This window comes from Nothobranchius furzeri, chromosome 10, assembly GCF_043380555.1.
Source record: "Nothobranchius furzeri strain GRZ-AD chromosome 10, NfurGRZ-RIMD1, whole genome shotgun sequence".
In the NCBI taxonomy this organism is placed as follows: domain Eukaryota; kingdom Metazoa; phylum Chordata; class Actinopteri; order Cyprinodontiformes; family Nothobranchiidae; genus Nothobranchius; species Nothobranchius furzeri.
Genome location: NC_091750.1, coordinates 66,238,952 through 66,257,926, shown reverse-complemented (window position 1 = coordinate 66,257,926; position 18,975 = coordinate 66,238,952). Strand labels below are relative to the sequence as shown.

At 42.5% G+C, this 18,975-nt stretch overlaps 1 protein-coding gene across 1 annotated transcript; it reads left to right on the top strand.

Annotated features, from left to right (window-relative positions):
• The first annotated feature begins 2,929 nt into the window (after nt 1–2,929).
• ywhag1 (3-monooxygenase/tryptophan 5-monooxygenase activation protein, gamma polypeptide 1) lies at nt 2,930–18,470 on the top strand. The gene is made up of 2 exons (XM_015961778.3): nt 2,930–3,191; nt 16,478–18,470. The coding sequence occupies exons 1-2, from the start codon at nt 3,105–3,107 to the stop codon at nt 17,132–17,134; spliced, it is 744 nt and encodes a 247-aa protein (XP_015817264.1). The 5' UTR covers nt 2,930–3,104; the 3' UTR covers nt 17,135–18,470.
• Nucleotides 18,471–18,975: the final 505 nt, after the last annotated feature.

Genomic DNA, 18,975 nt, shown 5'->3' with positions numbered 1-18,975 from the left:
GTTTCTCGTAAACAACGAAGACAGCAGTGGAGTTCGCTCTGTGGCTCTCTCCTCTGTTCTAAATGACTTGAATGTCTTTAAAACCACAAGTAGAAGCGCTAAAAGCCTTTCTTCTAAAAAATTAAAAGATGTTCGCGCTATTGCCAGATGCCTTTTTTTTACTACAACTAAAAAACGAAAGCGTCGCGCGGTACAGTTGGCATTTCCGTATTTTTTCTGATTGGTTGTTATTGAGCTGGCTAGTCCAGCCCCTCATGTGCCTCTCTGCCTGTGAGTTACCAAACTCTTTCTCTGTGCAGAATTAAACAGAGGACGAGTCTGGCAGGCCAGGCTAGTGGTTTACAGTCCCAATTCAAAGTTCCAGATCAAGGTCCAGATTGAGATATTTTTTGTATATCAGTGTTATACGGTGGCCCAGAAGTTTCAACAAAATACAAAATTTTAATCTAAAATGACTCCAGTTGGGGGACAAATGCTCATGTATTCTAAAAGTTCTGCAAGTGCAAGGAAATGCAAACATCCATGAATAAATGAAATATGCATAATGTGGTTTGTTTTCCATTAACCCACATACGTATTTATCAATCACTTTATATGTAACAAAATAAATGTTATTTTTGGTCATTTCATTTTTTTCTTCTGACGCTCGGTTTGGACTTGGATGTGTCATCTTCACCATGTCTAGATGACTTAAATCCACGTGATTGGCTGATTTCTGTCAACAAGCAATTGAATTGGTATACCTGATAAAATGGCCAGTGATTATATAAATATACAAACAACAGCCCATGTAATATGAAATACACACAGGAGTGTAAGTGCTTCTAAAATGCTTCTTTTCTACTGAATCCCAGCAAAGCCAACACAACTGCCTACACAAGTGACATCCAAAATTGTAAGCATTCATGCACATCAGCTGGTGTGTTTTCAGTTACACAGGCTAACTTGTATTTATCAGAAATATACCCATGCATGTATGTTAATTACTTTCATTGACACAATGATGCTTGTAAAGAGTTGAATCTCTTGGAGCTTCTAAATATTGAACGACAGGCTAAAAAAAGCCACAGAGATGACAAAAGCAGCAGAGTTGGTGAGTACAGCAAAATAAGAGAACAGGAGGCTGAGTAAGAGTTGAATTTTTGGAGAAGGTACTCAGAAGTCTTCTCTACGGAGAAAACAGTCCTATAAAGTAGCTCAAAGCTTCATAAACCACTTAAAAACAAACTCCTGGTCTATAATATTAGTCATTGTCATAAAAGGCTGTTTTTAATAACTTACTATAACTTTTAACATCTTCAACACATTTATGTGATATTACTTTCACTGCAGAACTTTACCTTGCATCAAAATATGTTTACAGCATGGTACGTTTATAGAATTTAGATAGCTTTATCTTACAAAAACAATCACAAGAAAACAGTTTTGCCCCCGTCAGTCTGTTTTTAATTTTCCATTTCATTTGTGTTGTAGTGAGATATTGGGAGGACTTAACACCAAAGCTGCGATGAAGAAAAACAATAAGATGGCTTAGACTCAGGAACGGCGCTCATTTGAAATGGCTTTGAAGTCATATTTGAATTACTTCAAATTGGGCTTTTCTTTCAGACACGAGAAGATGGAGGTACTTAGGGATAATGATGGCAGAGTTAAGTGCCCGCCCTTTAACTGGAGGGTTGCAGGTTTGAGCCCTGCTACGTCTGTTGCAGTCCTTGGGAAAGATACTTAACCCACACTGCCTGGTAGTGGTGGTTGGAGGGACCGATGCCACCGCCGCAGATTCGCTTCCACCTGCATGTACTGTAGCTCTTTCACCAATTTGTCCTAACCAATTAAATCTTCAACAGCAATGTGCCAACATACCTTACATAGCCAATCGCATCAGTCTGTTTAAACATGTGGTACCCTGAAATACAATGAAAACTCAAACATTTTCATCAATCTAAGAATTCACCCTGGACCCTGGATGCTCCAGTGCAGAGCATGAAAAAAGGACATGTCTGAGGATCGTTAAGTCACCCTACTCTGTGTACTATATTTCTATACAGTCACCCCATTCTTTGCACCATGTAATTTATCGTTGGCTTCAAGGAGAACGAGTTTGTAACATGTGTAAGTCGAGTTGGTTTAAGTTACAATGGAAAATTTGGAAAATAATTGCTAAAAACATTTTTCATGCCTCTTAACTTTGTTCTAACATAACTATAAATATACTGTTGAGATAAACACAAATTAATAAAAAGGCTCTCATGTTTGTTTACAAACCTTTGCCAATGATATGTTTCCGACTGAAAGTTATTGGACCATCCGGTAGTTGGTCTGGCTGAACTCAGCACTTCTACGCTTTCCTGCATACTCCACTCATAATGCACTCTCGTATTTAGCAACAGAACACCACTGGTAGGAAAGAAAGAAAACAATCTTTCTATAGCACCTCTCAAGGTAAAATTACAAAGTGCTTCACAAGAACAAAAAAGGATAAAAAATGTAAAAATGAGAAAAATATGTGATTAAAAAGGAAAGGAAAGGGAGAGAGAAAATGAATAAGGAAGAGGGAAATCAGTGGATCCCGACAAAGGTGGAATTGGTAAAAAGAGATTCAGATTTCAGATTCAGATTTCAGATTTATTGGCCAAGTAAAATTACATTTACAAGGAATTTGTCTTCGGTAGATGTTCGCTCTCTAAAACATACAACAACCATAATAAATGAGAATAAAAATGCCTAAAAACACATAAGAACATGTATACCCACACATGCAGAGCAGAATATATTTTATTTATTTTATTTTATTTTATTTTATTTTATTTTATTTTATTCTCAGGGCACCTAAAAAAGTGGTCTAGGTCCGCCACTGCAGCCCACTTTCCGCTGCCTGGCTGTTACATCACTGCGGAAGGACACGCCTTTTGGGGCGGCGACACAACCCGGGGAAAGTGCTTGTAGAGGGGGAGGGGTGTCCCGTCGGCACGGCAGACAGGCAGACAGCAGCTGCGGAGGCAGGACCCGGCACCGTTACTCCACATTAGAAATAAAAATCTTCACATTACGGCTCTCAGCCCCGAAAACACCCGAAACAGCAACACACACCCCGCCACCTAAAGATGGTAGACCGCGAGCAACTGGTGCAGAAAGCCAGGCTGGCCGAGCAGGCGGAGAGGTACGATGACATGGCCGCTGCCATGAAGTCGGTAAGTAGCCTCCCTCAGAAATGACCTTTCTCCTGTTTCGTTTTTATAATTTTTTTATTTGTCTGCGGTGAATAACCGGCCTGTGTGCGGTTTGCTAGCATGACGTGTCTTTTATTTTATTTTTAAAGGCAGCTTTGGAGCGTCTGAGAAGGGGGGGGGGGGGGGGGGGGGGCGCTTGGGGCTGCGCCCTGGCTTTCGGACTCGTTCCGACCAAATCGGTCAAACCACAGAAAAGTGGTGTATGAAAGTTAGGATTAAAGACGACGTGTGTGAGAAAGCTCCGACAGCGATTCTGGTGGAGCGCTGCGCTATTAACGTTTGGGCTGCATCTCCAGAACGGAACCAGTGCGAAAGGCCCGTCGCTGCTCACGTGCAGCCCAGTTTCTGATTCACACGAGAACCACTCACGAGAAATCGCTGATTCCACGAGTCTGGGTCGGAACCGGTGATTTACAGGGGAACCGGTGCCGCTGCGAGTTAGTGGCTGTCTGAATGCGGGCTGTTTGATCTTGGGGCGGTGCCTTTCACCAGAATCCTCCACACGCTCACAGCCAGCTTCGATTTAACAGAACCGAGAATAAAAAACGCTAATTAGAAAAGATGTGAAATGTAAATTTAGTATTTAGGGGATACATAGTCAAGTTGAAAGATGCGCAAACTGAGTGGATGGGTGGCTCTATGGTGGTGTGACATGGCAGGATGTGCTGATCCAGGTCGTGTTCCGGTTTTACGCGACATAATGAGCCATCATTTAGGGAGAAACGCCACTTCTCCTTTTGCAGGGATGAGCAAGAAGGAGGGAGGGAGCAGCTGCCCAATGCGCATTTGGCGCATAGGAAAGGAGCAACGTTGGCTGAAGGTTGATCGCAATCGATTTACGCAGAAGCAGCGCACAATATGCAAACCTCGCTGACGTTTTTGTGTTGTAGATTTAAAAACCCTCTTTGTGAAGCCCTGCTGCAGCAGCATCAGTTCTCCCTCCGTGAGGGTGGAGGGATGCTGCGCGCAGCCGCATCCCTCCCTGCGTCCTCGACCTCTTCTACAGCAAGTTCCCACACAGAGGCGTGCCGCAGCATTTGCCAGGATGCAGCATAGGCCCGCCTGTAGTGCACCATTTCACATCACAGCTCCACAAAGCCTTCACAAGGCAGTCGGTTCATGCAGCAGTGGACAAATTCTGCTGCTTCTTTGTTTTAAAACAGACTTCTTCTCTCATAAGAAGATTGATCAGATGGGTTTTAGTCTTTTTCTGTATATTTGTACCAGATTTTAGCCTCATACCTGGTTGTGTGACAACAGATGCAACACAATTAACTGGAGCTACTGGCACTAGCTCCTGGGAGTCGAGCTGTCAGAGGGTTTCAAGTCCATAATGGCTGTGGCAGTAATGCCAGAAGGGCCCAGCGCCTCCCTCTTCCCATTTATGCCGAGTCAGAGAGACAGAGCTGCCCCTCACCCAGCCAGCGTCTCTGCAGCACCGGGCAGCGGGGTGTGTCTGCTGCCTCGCCCATCATCCCAGGCGAATCCCTTGCCACTGCAGACATGGCAGTCGCCCTGTTGGCAAAGGAACCAAACAGCACACATCCTTCGGAGAGAACCGGGTCCCGGTTACTCAGAGTGTTAGGTGCATGGGATTTAGCTGAGGGTAGGGCTGCTCGATTATGGCAAAAAACAATAATCAAGATTATTATGACTGAAATTGAGATCTCGATTATTTAAGACGATTTTTCAATTTATGTTGATTTTATTTGTTTTTATTCAGTCATAAAATTGCTCAGGGCACAATCAGGACAAAAATAAAGAAACAAGATGATCACTAAAATAACTCCTGATTCCCAGTATAAAAAGACCAATATACTTATAGCTCATAGTTTACGACCCTAGGGCTATAGACCTTGGTTTAACTCATTTAAGTCTAACCAGTACAGACCCAAATACCAATATCTTGCAAATACTGACAGCAAGAATTATACAGTGGCATTTATAACAAATAAATGCAAATAAATTGATGTTCACAAAATGTTGCATAACATTTATTGAGTCGTGTCAAGGTGCTGTAGGAGCGTGCACTAGCACCGTGTCCTCAGAGAGATTAGTTATTAGTTATCAGCGTGAGGAACTTATTTCTACCTTATTTATAAACTATTTATTTACAAGTCCATCAATTAATGTAATAATTGTCCCAACCACAGCTGCACCCCCCAACCTGCTCTCACAGCAATCGGGGGCAAGCTGCACGTGTGTTTAGCACGCCGCACGCACACATTTAGCCATTTTTATTGGCTCAGGAGTCCGCAGGTGTGGTGTGTGTGTGTCACTCACTCTGGTTAGTCCAACAAGGAGCCGACTCTGAGAGCCGTTTCTTTAGCGACCAACACATCACTACATCATTCCCTTTCCTAGTGTCCTGAAGAACGGTCCGGAGCGCAGGCGGAGTGTTTAGCTAACCTGCAGGAAATGTCAACGACCGTTATCCAGAAAGTAGCTAAGGGTTACCAGAGATGTTTCTGAGGTGTTCGCTAGGTACTTTAAAATTTAAAACGTCAAGAAGGGGGTCTGAAAAGCTGTTGGAAATGGCGTCAAAGTCGCCAAGTTGGCAACACTGTGGGAGGAGCGCTTCATTTGCAACTCAGCTGTTAACTTTATTTTTTCTCTAAGTGTTTTTCTCCCCAGAAGAAGCCACAATAATGTTCTGCTGAGCTGTGGTAGCCTCGTGGTGGGGGCCATCGTCTTGAACACTGTTGCTAACTATTTAATCATTAGCCCTCTCCTGACAATAACACTTTACTTTCCTTGACATTGAATGTGCTACTACTAGTTTACCCGTTTAATTATAGATTCACTAGGATAAATACAATAAAGTTTATCTCTCACCACATAGAATATTTACTAAGAAATCACAATGTAACCATAGAAATATTAATTGGGGTGTGTGCGTGCGCGCGCACGCTCTGTCTTCTTGATCCCCAGTGAGTCGTGGCGGATGGCTGCTTATTGACCCTTTGCAACGACGTCACCTGATCACGTGGGTCCACCATGGTGGACGGCAAAAGCATGTAAACAGTGAGCAACACGAGTACTAAACAAAGGGAAAAGTAGAGCCTGAAATTGTTTTTGCGATCAAAACAAAAACAAAACTCCTCCAGCATTCCTTCAACTAGCTCATGCCCAGTTCAGTTATCAGTAGAAGTAGCGCATTTAGCGGGGGCTCATAGAGAGCGGTATGCTAACTAGCTTACCAACATTAGCTTACGTTCTCTCTGCAGCTGTTCACCGATGTAAACATGTTGCTGACTTTGCCTAAATTCACCCCTCTGGATTTATAACTTTATGTTGTAAACAGCGTTTCACTTCACACCAAAGCTGATTGTTAAAAAGTCTGGATCTCTACCAGCTTCTGTTGCTGGTGGTGTTACCGGGTTCAGCTGCTGCTCTCACACCAGAATGAGAAGATCTCTGAACGCCGACGCTCACATAAATAAATAACGTAATTTTAACACACGTAATCATACATCGGAGCTTTAATATTGTTAATAATTGTCTTGCTTTACACTACAGTGGACGGAGCACAGCCTCCGTGGTGAAATACCCATCCATCAGGATTATCAATAACTTGTATAAACACATCACATTTATCCCTGTCTCTGTCTTCCTCGTGAAATAAATTAACGTTAATCGTACCCGTTAAAAACATGTTCGCTGCAAATCTGAGGCCTGCTAGTCCGCTTGATTGCTGCAGTTCATCTCCGTCCTCAGTCTCCATCAGTTATTAAAAAAAAAAACTAGTTGAGTTTACATCCTTGTCTGTTAGTGCAGCCGACCACGCAGCAAGCTAAAACCATTTTACTGTCAAATCAACTAAATAAAAGCCATAAAAGGCTACAAACTGGCTTGTTTTGACTAGCTTCACTAGAGTTTCTACGGGTGTAAATGGTCTTTTTGCCATCCATCATGGCGAAGGGGGCGGTCACATGAGTGGTGTGACGTCACGTGCAAAGGATAAATACTGAGGCAGGATCTTCTGGAGGTTTCTTCCTGTTAGAAGGGAGTTTTCCTCTCCACAGTCGCTAAATGCTTGCTTAGAATGAGGATTGCTGTAAAGTCACTGACACTAGTCAGTGACTCGATGCAACTTGCTGGGTTCCTTATACAGGAAACTTTTTTCTGATTGGCTTAATGAACTGACCTGTATTGGAATGTTATGTGAGGTGCCTTGAGACGACTCTTGTCGTGATTTGGCGCTGTATAAATAAACTTGAATTGAATTGACTAACTGGTAATCCTCCCCTGCTCCACCTCAGTTCAACAAAATCATCTCTGCAGTACCTTCTGTCTCTGAATGGTGCACGTTCATGTGGAAAGCTCTCGCTGTTCTCATATCTAATGAAGATATATATCATACACTCCGTGCAGCAGCTCTGATGTGAGAATTAGTCTTTCTCAAAGTCTCACTTTTGTTCAGTAACACAAACTGCGTGGAAAAGAATAGGACCCAACATTTCTTGGTCCTTGAACCCACGATGGCTCACACACGTGGCAAGTCCGAGGTAAATTGTTTGCCGGTCTTTGAGGAACTTTTCGGCAAGTTTAGTCCCGTCTGCTTTTCCTAACTTATCTGTCTTCAAGTAGAAGCAGGCAGTGGGGGGAAATGAAAACGCCACTCAGTCCTGGTTCTTCCTGAATTGTGCATGCACTCTGTTTGACTTGTGTGTGTGTGAATGGATGTCTAACACTATAAGCTAATGCTGAGCAGTGCTAAAGTAAAATTGCATGGGGATCTATGGGACAAAGTGTGAGCTTAGACATGAAAACGGACCGATTGTTCACATTATCTCAAAAGAACAGGGTCAGACTATCTCTTTTACAGATATCTAAAATAATAATTCATGAAAGGGGGAAAACTTTTGATTTCTTCAGTTATCGTTCAGCAGATCGGAGCTGATCAAGGATTTGTAAATTGGTATCTGTGAGGATAAATGACCAGAGGTTTGTATTTGGTACAAGTCAAAATACTCCACGATGCATCTGTAGCACTTAGCTCACCAGATTAGCATGCTGCCAACTAAGGATGTGCATTGGTGAAATTCTGGTGATACGATACATATCACGATATGGGGGAGACAATACAATGTATCACAATCTATTGTGATACATTCAGTCAGTCGATATTGGCAATTTTTTTTTTCAGACTGAATTTATTATAGGAAAATTCAATTAGCAGTCCAAACTGATACGTGATATGTTTAACATGAGGTATCTGAACCATAACAGAGGATATGTTCTATGGTGGAAACAAAACCCTGCTCTGCACCCTGATGCCAATTAGCGGTCAGCGTTTGAATTGCACTAAAATAAAATACACGAATGTTTGCATGTAAATTCTTTCAAAAATTTGATGCACGGCGTTAGAATATTGACATAATATCACAGGATATATATCACAATTTATTGCCATATATATTTTTTCTTACATCCCTACTGCCAACAGTAGACTAGTGCATTTATGATGGAAGCAACATTCACAGCTTCCACTGTCTACACCGAGACCGAGTCAGATACTCCAATGAAATTACAGACATTATCTATCTGGAGGTTTTTTTTTTTTTTTTTTTTTTTTTTTTTGCGTTTATCATGTAAATCATTGTTTAATTAGTTATACGTATTTTTTCTGCCCAGTATAGATATTGTTGTGTCTGTTTTTGGCTAAAATATGTTCCACCAAGGTTTAGATGATGGAGGACAGAGGCGGATTAATGACTGAAGAACATCCGGGGCTTAACACACGCACACACACACACACACGCACACACACACACACACACACACGTGACACGCACTAGTCAACATATATATTTGTCTTGTACCACAAAATTTTGAATCTGAAGCTACATATGAAGCATTTTCAGGGCAGAGTATTGTTCCTGTTAGTGTTTAGTGTGAGATGATAGTAAATATTCCCTTTCTTTCTCCAACAACTTTACCTGATAATAAGCTAACTTTAGGCAAACCAGCAGCACAACAAATATTTTCAAATAAGACTCACAAACCTGAGTCAACACCAGTCTCATCAAAGCTGGGGTTCTGTCACAGTACTTTTGGTCTAAAAAACGCCCTTATGTCCATCTTTACATTTGCGTATTAGGCAGAGAGTGTAGAAGAAGCCGGCTGCTGAAGGGCTTCTTCAGTGGTGGAGGCTCAGGCAGGCTGTATACAAACTACTGCCAGCTGCTCCCTCTCTGTTGGACTTTGGTACTGCATGTTACTTCCGCGATTTAGATCCGGGGCTTTCTATGAAACATCTGGGGCTTCAGCCCAAGTAGCCGGGCCTAACGCCGCCCCTGACGGATGAGGTAAAATCCTGTAAAAAATCAGGATTTGTTGATGTTTTGAGAAAGAAAGATGAAATTATTAGATGCATCATTATTAGATGACTAATATTTGTATTTCCACAATATGAATTAGAAATACACACATTCTACTGATTTCCTGAACATAATTTCTTGCCATTTCCAATTCATCTTTAAAAAAGACTTATGCACGAAGATCTGTTGTTTTATGCTTTCAGTGTTATTGCAGCTTGCTAATGATGTGTTCACAAGCCCCAAGCCGATTCCAGTCACCACACTAAAGTTTTCGGCTACTGCTTCGTACTGGTTAAGTGAGATTAAAACTGTCATGAACAACCCTGCCACTGTCTGCTGTAGCTTGTGCTAACAACATACTAATGCTAACACAAGCTAACTGATATTCAAATAAACCAGAAAGTTCTATGGTCCGCACCGTTAGACAAATATAATTAATTACAAGCCCAGTAGCAACAGAGCCAGGCAGCGCAGGACAGAAGACAAAGATGGAAGATGTAACGCCGTAAATGTACTTGTTCGTTTTTACTTGCATTGCAGCGGTTTGTCTACATCTTTTTGTTTTTTCATTTAATTTCAAACAAAAAGTCTTTTCAGAGCAACAAATGTAGATGTGCAAACAAAATATTTGGTTAGAAGGCAAAACTATTTGTAACAAACAAAAATTGATTTGTAATTCAGCCTTTAATGGACACTATTTTATTTAATTTTTTTTTAGTTTAAAACTTTTTTGTGTTTGCAGTTTTTCACAATTTGGTTTCACCTTTTTTTGCAAGTGTTTTAATAAGGGATGAAATGAATCTTCGAATGGTTCAATCAATTAAATTCTTTGAATGACTTTTTACGGATTTGAAGTTTAGTTAAATGTGTACGCGACAGTCTGAACACATCTTATTGGCACACAACGTGGTACTCTAGGTGCCGTGGAGGAAAATGGAGAAACCAGCATAGACACAAACTATTGTAAAAGGCAGAAATGTTCCAAAGTTTGAGATCAAGGTGGAACTCTGGGCAGATTGACTAATGCTAGCACGCTCACGATCAAGCTGGATTCAGCAAAAAACACGGTGGCCATGAATGACTAAACTCTACAAAAAATCCCAGAAATTCCCCACCATCCCATTCGTTTGTGGATGTCTGCAGCCTGCAGCAAAATGGAGCAGAACTGTAGAAGCTACTTGGAGTCTGGTTGTTGTTTCGAGTCTGTTCCTCACACTGCAGCAGGTATGTGGCAAGCCATTGTAGCATATAATTCACAAACACTGAATATAATTTAGACTACCCACAGCTCGTGACCATAGATGAGGGTTGGATAGCAGATTGACCGGTAAATGGAGAGCTTCGACTTCCAGCTCAGCTTTCTCTTCACAACGCCTGCAGCGCTGCAGACGCAGCACCAGTCCGCCTGTAATATTTATTAACTAGAATTATCAGATAAGAAAGAGGTATTGCACCTTTTATAATTGTTTTATTTTTATGGTTTTGAAGCAGACCACTATGTTGTTTCACTTCAAACAGAATATTCTATTAATTGACAGAGTATTTGTAGAATATTCAAATACTAATATATTCTATAGCTGCAGCCCTAGTTTTTACTGATTTAATAAACAAAATAAACATTTTTCATGCCTTCATAAACTAAACATTTATGAAGGCATGAAACGTGCCAGACTTCTTTCTCTTATTGAGAAATAGAAGAGTCCTAAACTTCAAACGACCAGCTTCATCCCAGGAATTTTTCACGACTGCTTGAAATGAGTTTTGACTCGGTGGTGAGTCACAAAAGTACTACAAAAACCACCCACTATTCCCACCTACATGCAGCATCATCAAGTTCATTTCATAGCGTCTGTTGACCGTATTCAGATCCACAGCAGTTCAACAGTGGCTTTTCCCCTCCATGTTGACTTTTACTTGTGCAGAAGCAGCACAGTCCACGTTTACGCATTAGCCTTTGGGCGTTAAACATTTCAGCAGATTGGAACGGCCCTTTCTACTAATGTTCGATGGTTTTCCTCTTAATAAAATAGTGACAGTTAATTCACCTTTAATTTCATTGCAGCCTCCTGCTCTCTAGCTTGATGGCATCTCACAGCTTAATGTAAAAACAAAATGGCCGACCTTCCTCCACACTAATCCAGTAACAATCCTACAGTTTGACACCAACCTAATCATAGGAGAAGTTGCTGCTGCATGGTGGTATCATAGCAACAAAGAGCTGGGAGACCCTCTTCTCACCGCCAAGCTCTTTGTGGCTGATCTGGCTAACCCTATTCACGCCACGAGTGACGTCAGATCGTCCATGGCGCCTTTGTGCTCATAGTTGAAAGGGGGTGTTGTCACATCAGGTTAGTAAAGAAGAGGGTGCCAGAGCAAATGAACAAGGAGAGGGAGAGAGAACAAGGAGGTGTGGGACTGTGGCAAACCTTTTAGTATGTAGATACTGAAGTATTTAGGTGAAATATTAGGCGGTCTCCCTTTTTTGACCCTACAGGACTCTGATGGGAACCCCCATGATGAGATTTGTTATTGATCACCCTGGTAGTCCTGTTCTTGTTTTATCATGGAGATGTTTGGAAGTTTGACCGCCTAGTGCAAGGATGAGTCACCACAGAGCAGGCACGATTGATGAGTTTCACAAGCAGACAGAGCTCTATTGTCCGTTCCCCCCCCCCCCCCCCCCCCCCAGCTTCCGTCGGGGCCCTCTGCTCAGTATCCTGAAACAAAGACAGCCATGTTTGTTCAGAGGATTTGTTTGGATCTTGTTTTTTTACCTCTGTTCCTCTGGCTCTGACCGTCTCTAGCTGGCTGCATTCGCTGTTGGTCACATCTTAATTTACTCTAATGGTCAGAGGTGGAGAGTGTCGAGGCTGAGCTACAGGAGTATCTAATAGGAAGGGGTGGACAGGCCTCTCTCCTTAGAGGGATTGTTGTACGACTAGTGTCTCTTTATTACTCCATACTCACAGTTCAGAGGTCATCTCATTTATGACTTTTTTTATTTTATTACAACGTCCTGAAAAGAAGCCGCCTTAGCTGAACGAGCACAAACCTCCAGATCTCTATCATGTCATGTCTGGATTGTTTATTCTACTTGAGGAAAGTAGAAATTGTTTAGCTGGTGGAATAAATCAGGATGACCAATGTAAATATTTGTAGCCTTCAGGAAAATATAAGAATCAAGAGTATTTTTAATACAGTGGGGCAAAAAAGTATTTAGTCAGCCACCGATTGTGCAAGTTCTCCCACTTAAAATGATGACAGAGGTCAGTAATTTACATCATAGGTACACTTCAACTGTGAGAGACAGAATGTGAAAAAAAGTCCATGAATTCACATGGCAGGATTTTTAAAGAATTTATTTGTAAATCAGGGTGGAAAATAAGTATTTGGTCACTTCAGACAAGGAAAATCTCTGGTTCTCACAGACCTGTAACGTCTTCTTTAAGAAGCTTTTCTGTCCTCCACTCGTTACCTGTATTAATAGCACCTGTTTGAACTCATTATCTGTATAAAAGACACCTGTCCACAGCCTCAAACAGTCAGACTCCAAACTCCACCATGGCCAAGACCAAAGAGCTTTCGAAGGACACCAGGAAAAGAATTGTAGACCTGCACCAGACTGGGAAGAGGGAATCTACAATAGGCAAGTAGCTTGTTGTGAAAAAATCAACTGTGGGAGCAATTATCAGAAAATGGAAGACATACAAGACCACTGATAATCTCCCTCGATCTGGGGCTCCACGCAAGATCTCATCCCGTGGGGTCAAAATGATCATGAGAACGGTGAGCAAGAATCCCAGAACCACACGGGGGGACCTGGTGAATGACCTGCAGAGAGCTGGGACCACAGTAACAAAGGTCACCATCAGTAACACACTACAACGGCAGGGAATCAAATCCTGCAGTGCCAGACGTGTTCCGCTGCTGAAGCCAGTGCATGTCCAGGCCCGTCTGAAGTTTGCCAGAGAGCACATGGATGATACAGCAGAGGATTGGGAGAATGTCATTTGGTCAGATGAAACCAAAGTAGAACTTTTTGGTATAAACTCAACTCGTCGTGTTTGGAGGAAGAAGAATACCGAGGTGCATCCCAAGAACGCCATACCTACTGTGAAGCATGGGGGTGGGAACATCATGCTTTGGGGCTGTTTTTCTGCTAAGGGGACAGGACGACTGATCCGTGTTAAGGAAAGAATGAATGGGGCCATGTATCGTGAGATTCTGAGCCAAAACCTCCTTCCGTCAGTGAGAGCTTTGAAGATGAAACGTGGCTGGGTCTTCCAACACGACAATGATCCCAAACACACCGCCCGGGCAACAAAGGAGTGACTCCGTAAGAAGCATTTGAAAGTCCTGGAGTGGCCTAGCCAGTCTCCAGACCTCAACCCCATAGAAAATCTGTGGAGGGAGTTGAAAGTCCGTGTTGCTCGGCGACAGCCCCAAAACATCACTGCTCTCGAGAAGATCTGCATGGAGGAATGGGCCAAAATACCAGCTACTGTGTGTGCAAACCTGGTGAAGACCTATAGTAATCGTTTGACCTCTGTAATTGCCAACAAAGGTTATGTTACAAAGTATTGAGTTGAATTTTTGTTATTGCCCAAATACTTATTTTCCACCCTGATTTACAAATAAATTCTTTAAAAATCCTGCCATGTGAATTCATGGATTTTTTTTCACATTCTGTCTCTCACAGTTGAAGTGTACCTATGATGTAAATTACTGACCTCTGTCATCATTTTAAGTGGGAGAACTTGCACAATCGGTGGCTGACTAAATACTTTTTTGCCTCACTGTATGTATATATATTTTTTTAAATGGCTAAAACAAATGCAGATTTTTCTTCCTAATTGTTAAACCATGGCATGAAAGAAAATGTTTAATTTTCACCTTTTTATAACCTTACAAGTAATTCTGGGCCCTTGAGTTTTGTGAGTGGGTCTAAATGATTATACAGTTATAATTAAACCACAACCTGGTAACTGGTGATGTCATGTTTATGAACTACAACCAGGAAAAGCATCAATCAGGCACCTGGATAATTTATGGGTAACCTAAACACACGATGGAGCACAGTTTCTGATTGGCACGTTAGTATCCAAAGCTAATGTTTGGAAGGTTTCCTCTTACCTTTGTGGCATGAACATGTATTTAAAAGCAAAACATTTATAATAATTTTGCAGTTGCACAGTTATGGAGTACTCTTTCTGCCAAAATCGATGAATAAAAAAAGAATAAATAATAAACCAAAATGTTGAGAATAAATGTGGAAATGAAGAAAAAATGGCTTTTTCCTTCTACTTTATTTACGCTGGAAAATTGTATATTTCATTAAAGACAAATACACAATGTCATATATTCATTTCCAAAAATATAAGCCTTTTAATTTTCTTTATTTCCTCACATATTTGCACATTTATTTGTTACATTTTAGTCCTCATTAATTTCCACATTTATTTGTTTTTTTGGCAGCAACTAGCACTTTTCTTCTGGTCCTGTTTCTGTACATTTATATTTTTTTCCTGCCTAAATTTTTACGTTTAAGTTTAGAGTTGCAAGGAATACTTTTATTCTGAGAAAATGAACATTTATCCTGCTATTAGATAATTTTTAACCCACTTTTTGACACCATCATCTGGACTTTTGGGTGACCATCTTCACACATCCTCCATGCCACTAGGAGGCAGCAAGGAGGAGGGAAAATGCTGACGATGGTTTCGTCTTCAAACCGCTCATCATCAGCCATGTTCCATGGGCAGCTTTCTGCCAGCGTGTCCAACGGAGATAGACAAAAGCAGATTATACTGTTGCTATGGAAACTGGAGATTGCATCACAGCATGCTCTTTGCCCTCCCGCTCCCTTCCTTTTACAGCTTCAGTATTCAGCGCTACTGCTGCTGCTTTATGTATCACAAAGTGCACAGAATCACGGATGGTTGTAGACGTACGTGTTCGTCTGGTGACAGCGTGCTTAGTCGCACGTTTGCAGCAACAGTCTGTGCGACCAATGGTAACAGCAGCTGCTGTTTTCGGTAAATTATTCGATTAGCTTGATCAATTCTCTAAATGTTTCCTCTAATGACTGAGGGAAGTTTTTCCTGTAACTTTAAAACTGTTCACACAGAACTGAGCCTAATGAGCCCTAACTGGTTCTCTTTCTCCAAAATAAGTCAGATTTCAGATGTTTTCTCAAATGTTTATGTTAAAAGAATAAATGCTTCAGTTTTCTCTGTCAAACACAGATAATTGAAGAAAAAAAGCTTCGTAACTTTGGTTAATTCTGCACCATTTCACGTGACCAGCTGGAGCCGCCCGCTCTGCTGTGTGTAAAGCTAAATTGCGAGCTAAAAAGGATGACACTAGGCTTTAGACTCAGAAATGGTCTGTGAAGATACCTCTGCTGCATTGCCCCATTGGGGGATAGGGGGTTAGGTCCTCCAGCCAGACAAAAGCCAGACAAAACAAAACCAGCTTTTAGAGCTGCTGACAGCCAATCAGAATTTGCCTCAGAGGATGATGTCATCGTGCCCGAGGCAGGAGTTTCTTCTCTAAATGTAGGAGCTGTTGTCTTGGGTGCAGAGTCCTATTTGATCCGTCTTACTGAAGTTTTCCAGAACTTTATTAGCAATAATTTGATATTTTAACCTAAGTTTTGATATTTTAAAAAGCGGATATTGCAAAGTGAAACTGTACTGAATCATGTTCTGGTGAAAATATAATAAAAAACTACAATTTTATCTGCTGTAGCCAGCTTCCTGATGGACCTAAGTTCAGACAAATGGGACTGATGGGTAATTGGGGAGACCTGAAGACCCATTTTCACACTTCAGAATTGCCAATGTTTTGAAATGTGACTTGAGACTAGTTTTCTCGTAAGCGAGACAAAGTTTAATGCCCATCTCCTCGTCTTCCCCTTTTCAGGTCACAGAGCTGAATGAAGCGCTCTCCAACGAGGAGAGGAACCTCCTCTCTGTGGCCTATAAGAATGTGGTCGGGGCGAGGCGTTCCTCCTGGCGGGTGATCTCCAGCATTGAGCAGAAGACATCGGCCGATGGCAACGAGAAGAAGATCGAGATGGTACGGGCCTACCGGGAAAAGATCGAGAAGGAGCTGGAGTCTGTGTGCCAGGACGTGCTCAACCTCCTGGACAACTTCCTGATCAAGAACTGCAACGAGACGCAGCACGAGAGCAAGGTGTTCTACCTGAAGATGAAGGGCGACTACTACCGCTACCTGGCTGAGGTGGCCACAGGGGAGAAGAGGGCCTCTGTGGTGGAGTCCTCCGAGAAGTCGTACAGTGAGGCCCACGAGATCAGCAAGGAGCACATGCAGCCCACCCACCCCATCCGCCTGGGCCTGGCCCTCAACTACTCCGTCTTCTACTATGAAATCCAGAACGCCCCCGAGCAGGCGTGCCACCTGGCAAAGACCGCCTTCGATGACGCCATCGCTGAGCTGGACACCCTCAACGAGGACTCCTACAAAGACTCCACTCTCATCATGCAGCTGCTACGAGACAACTTGACGCTGTGGACGAGCGACCAGCAGGACGATGAGGGAGGCGAGGGCAACAACTAAGAGTCTGACACCTCATTCTGCCAAAACGCAACACGCGCGCTCACAAACGATGACGAAAACAATAATTGTTTAAAATTCTTAATTTAAAAACAAATTAAATGGGGAGGGGTTGGGTGGGGGCGATGGAACGTTGGCTCTTAAGTTTAGCCGACGATTCCGATGCAGCTGCTGTTCTTTATTTTTCCACAAATTAAAAGTAAAAAAAAAAGTGAGAAACCTAAGAGGGAAGACGCGTTTAGTTTGAGAAACAAGCTACGATTTAAAAAAAAACAGCATTCAAGAATGAAACCCTCTCTTTGATGGCCTCTGCGGCATTTGCCACAGCTTTAGCAGCAAGGCGAACGTTGTTGGTTCCAGTCTGGATTTTAGGGTCGTGACTCCTTTACAGCGAGACTGGCCTCGCAGCGCAAATGAAGCAGAGCTGTCTTTACCCACTTAAGGTGGAGGAGCGTTCGGAAAGTCCGTTTTGGTGCTTGAGCAGCGAGAAAATTAGCCTAACGCTGAATGTCACGGCCTTGCTTAGAGGGAGTGCAGACTGGTCCCAGAGACGACGGCGGCGGGTTTCGTAGGTGCCAGACTCGTCGAGTTAACTAAACGTACCGACATCTTTAGTTGCGCGGCAGCCTGTACGGTCGTTGAGCGGAGAGCAGGTTCCATCTGTGGTCGAGGAGAAGGCGAACAGGTTTTTGTTTGCTCTGTGTCAGGTGTGTGTTCGTCACACGGTCAGTCATACTGTAACTAAAAATGCAAACACACAGTAAACTTAGTGCAGCTTGTCCCTCTCATGTGCTGATGTGCTTTCTTGAATAAATTAACTGTTTTTGGACGCCTAATTCCTATTGTCGATGTTGTCTTCACTGTGACACCTTCTATTGGCTCCTCTTGTGTTGGAGGGGAACCCGGTCGAGGTCCAGGTCACGCAGCTCCAGCCGACAGGTGTGAAACCACCACAAACCAGAAGAACGAACCCAGTTTGTGAAGTGAGCACATGCAGTGTTAAAGCAGGAGCTGTACGAGCAGATCTAAGGTTTGTGGATTTGTTTGGAACGCACTCGCCTACTAAACCGTCTCTTCTCGGTGTCCGATGATGCTCCAATATTCTCCAGAAATACAATATTGTGCATGCTGGTGATGTATTTATACCGTAGCTTCGATTTATTAACTTATACAGTAGATGTTATGTATTCATATGAACATGACCTTAATCAGATTATTTCTATTTATTTTGTTGCTATTGTTAGCTAGCTCTTCTTTTAATCTGTGTTTTCTTTACTCATTGGCTAAAGTACGCTATACCAAAACAGTGATTGTCAACAATAAATCGATCTGTTATGGACATCGCTATGGTGACATGCATTTCTTGGTGAGGGGGACTAAACGTGAGATCTGGCTTTTAATGATTTTACTTGGGATTATTTAATAAGTGAAAAATAGTCTGCTCTGTTGCCGTATTCCCCAGAGTTAGATCAGTGGCTGAAAACATCCTGTAACCCGCCCAGTCATCCTTCTAATCTGGCAGTATTCCATTAGCGTTAGCTTAGCATAAACAGTGTAAGTGAGTGGTAACTACTAGCATTTCAATCATTCAAATTCAAAATGGCACCTACTTTTTAAACACTATACTGGTAAACGGCCTGTATTTGTATAACGCCTTCACACATTCTCACGCTGGTGGTGATGAGCTACGATGTAGCCACAGCTGCCCTGGGGCGCACTGATGGAGGCGAGGCTGCCGAGCACTGGCGTTGTCCCTCTGATCACCACCAGCAGGCAAGGTGGGTTTAGTGCCCAAGGACACAACAGCAGCATTCTTTGGCCAGTGCCAGGATCGAACCTGCAAC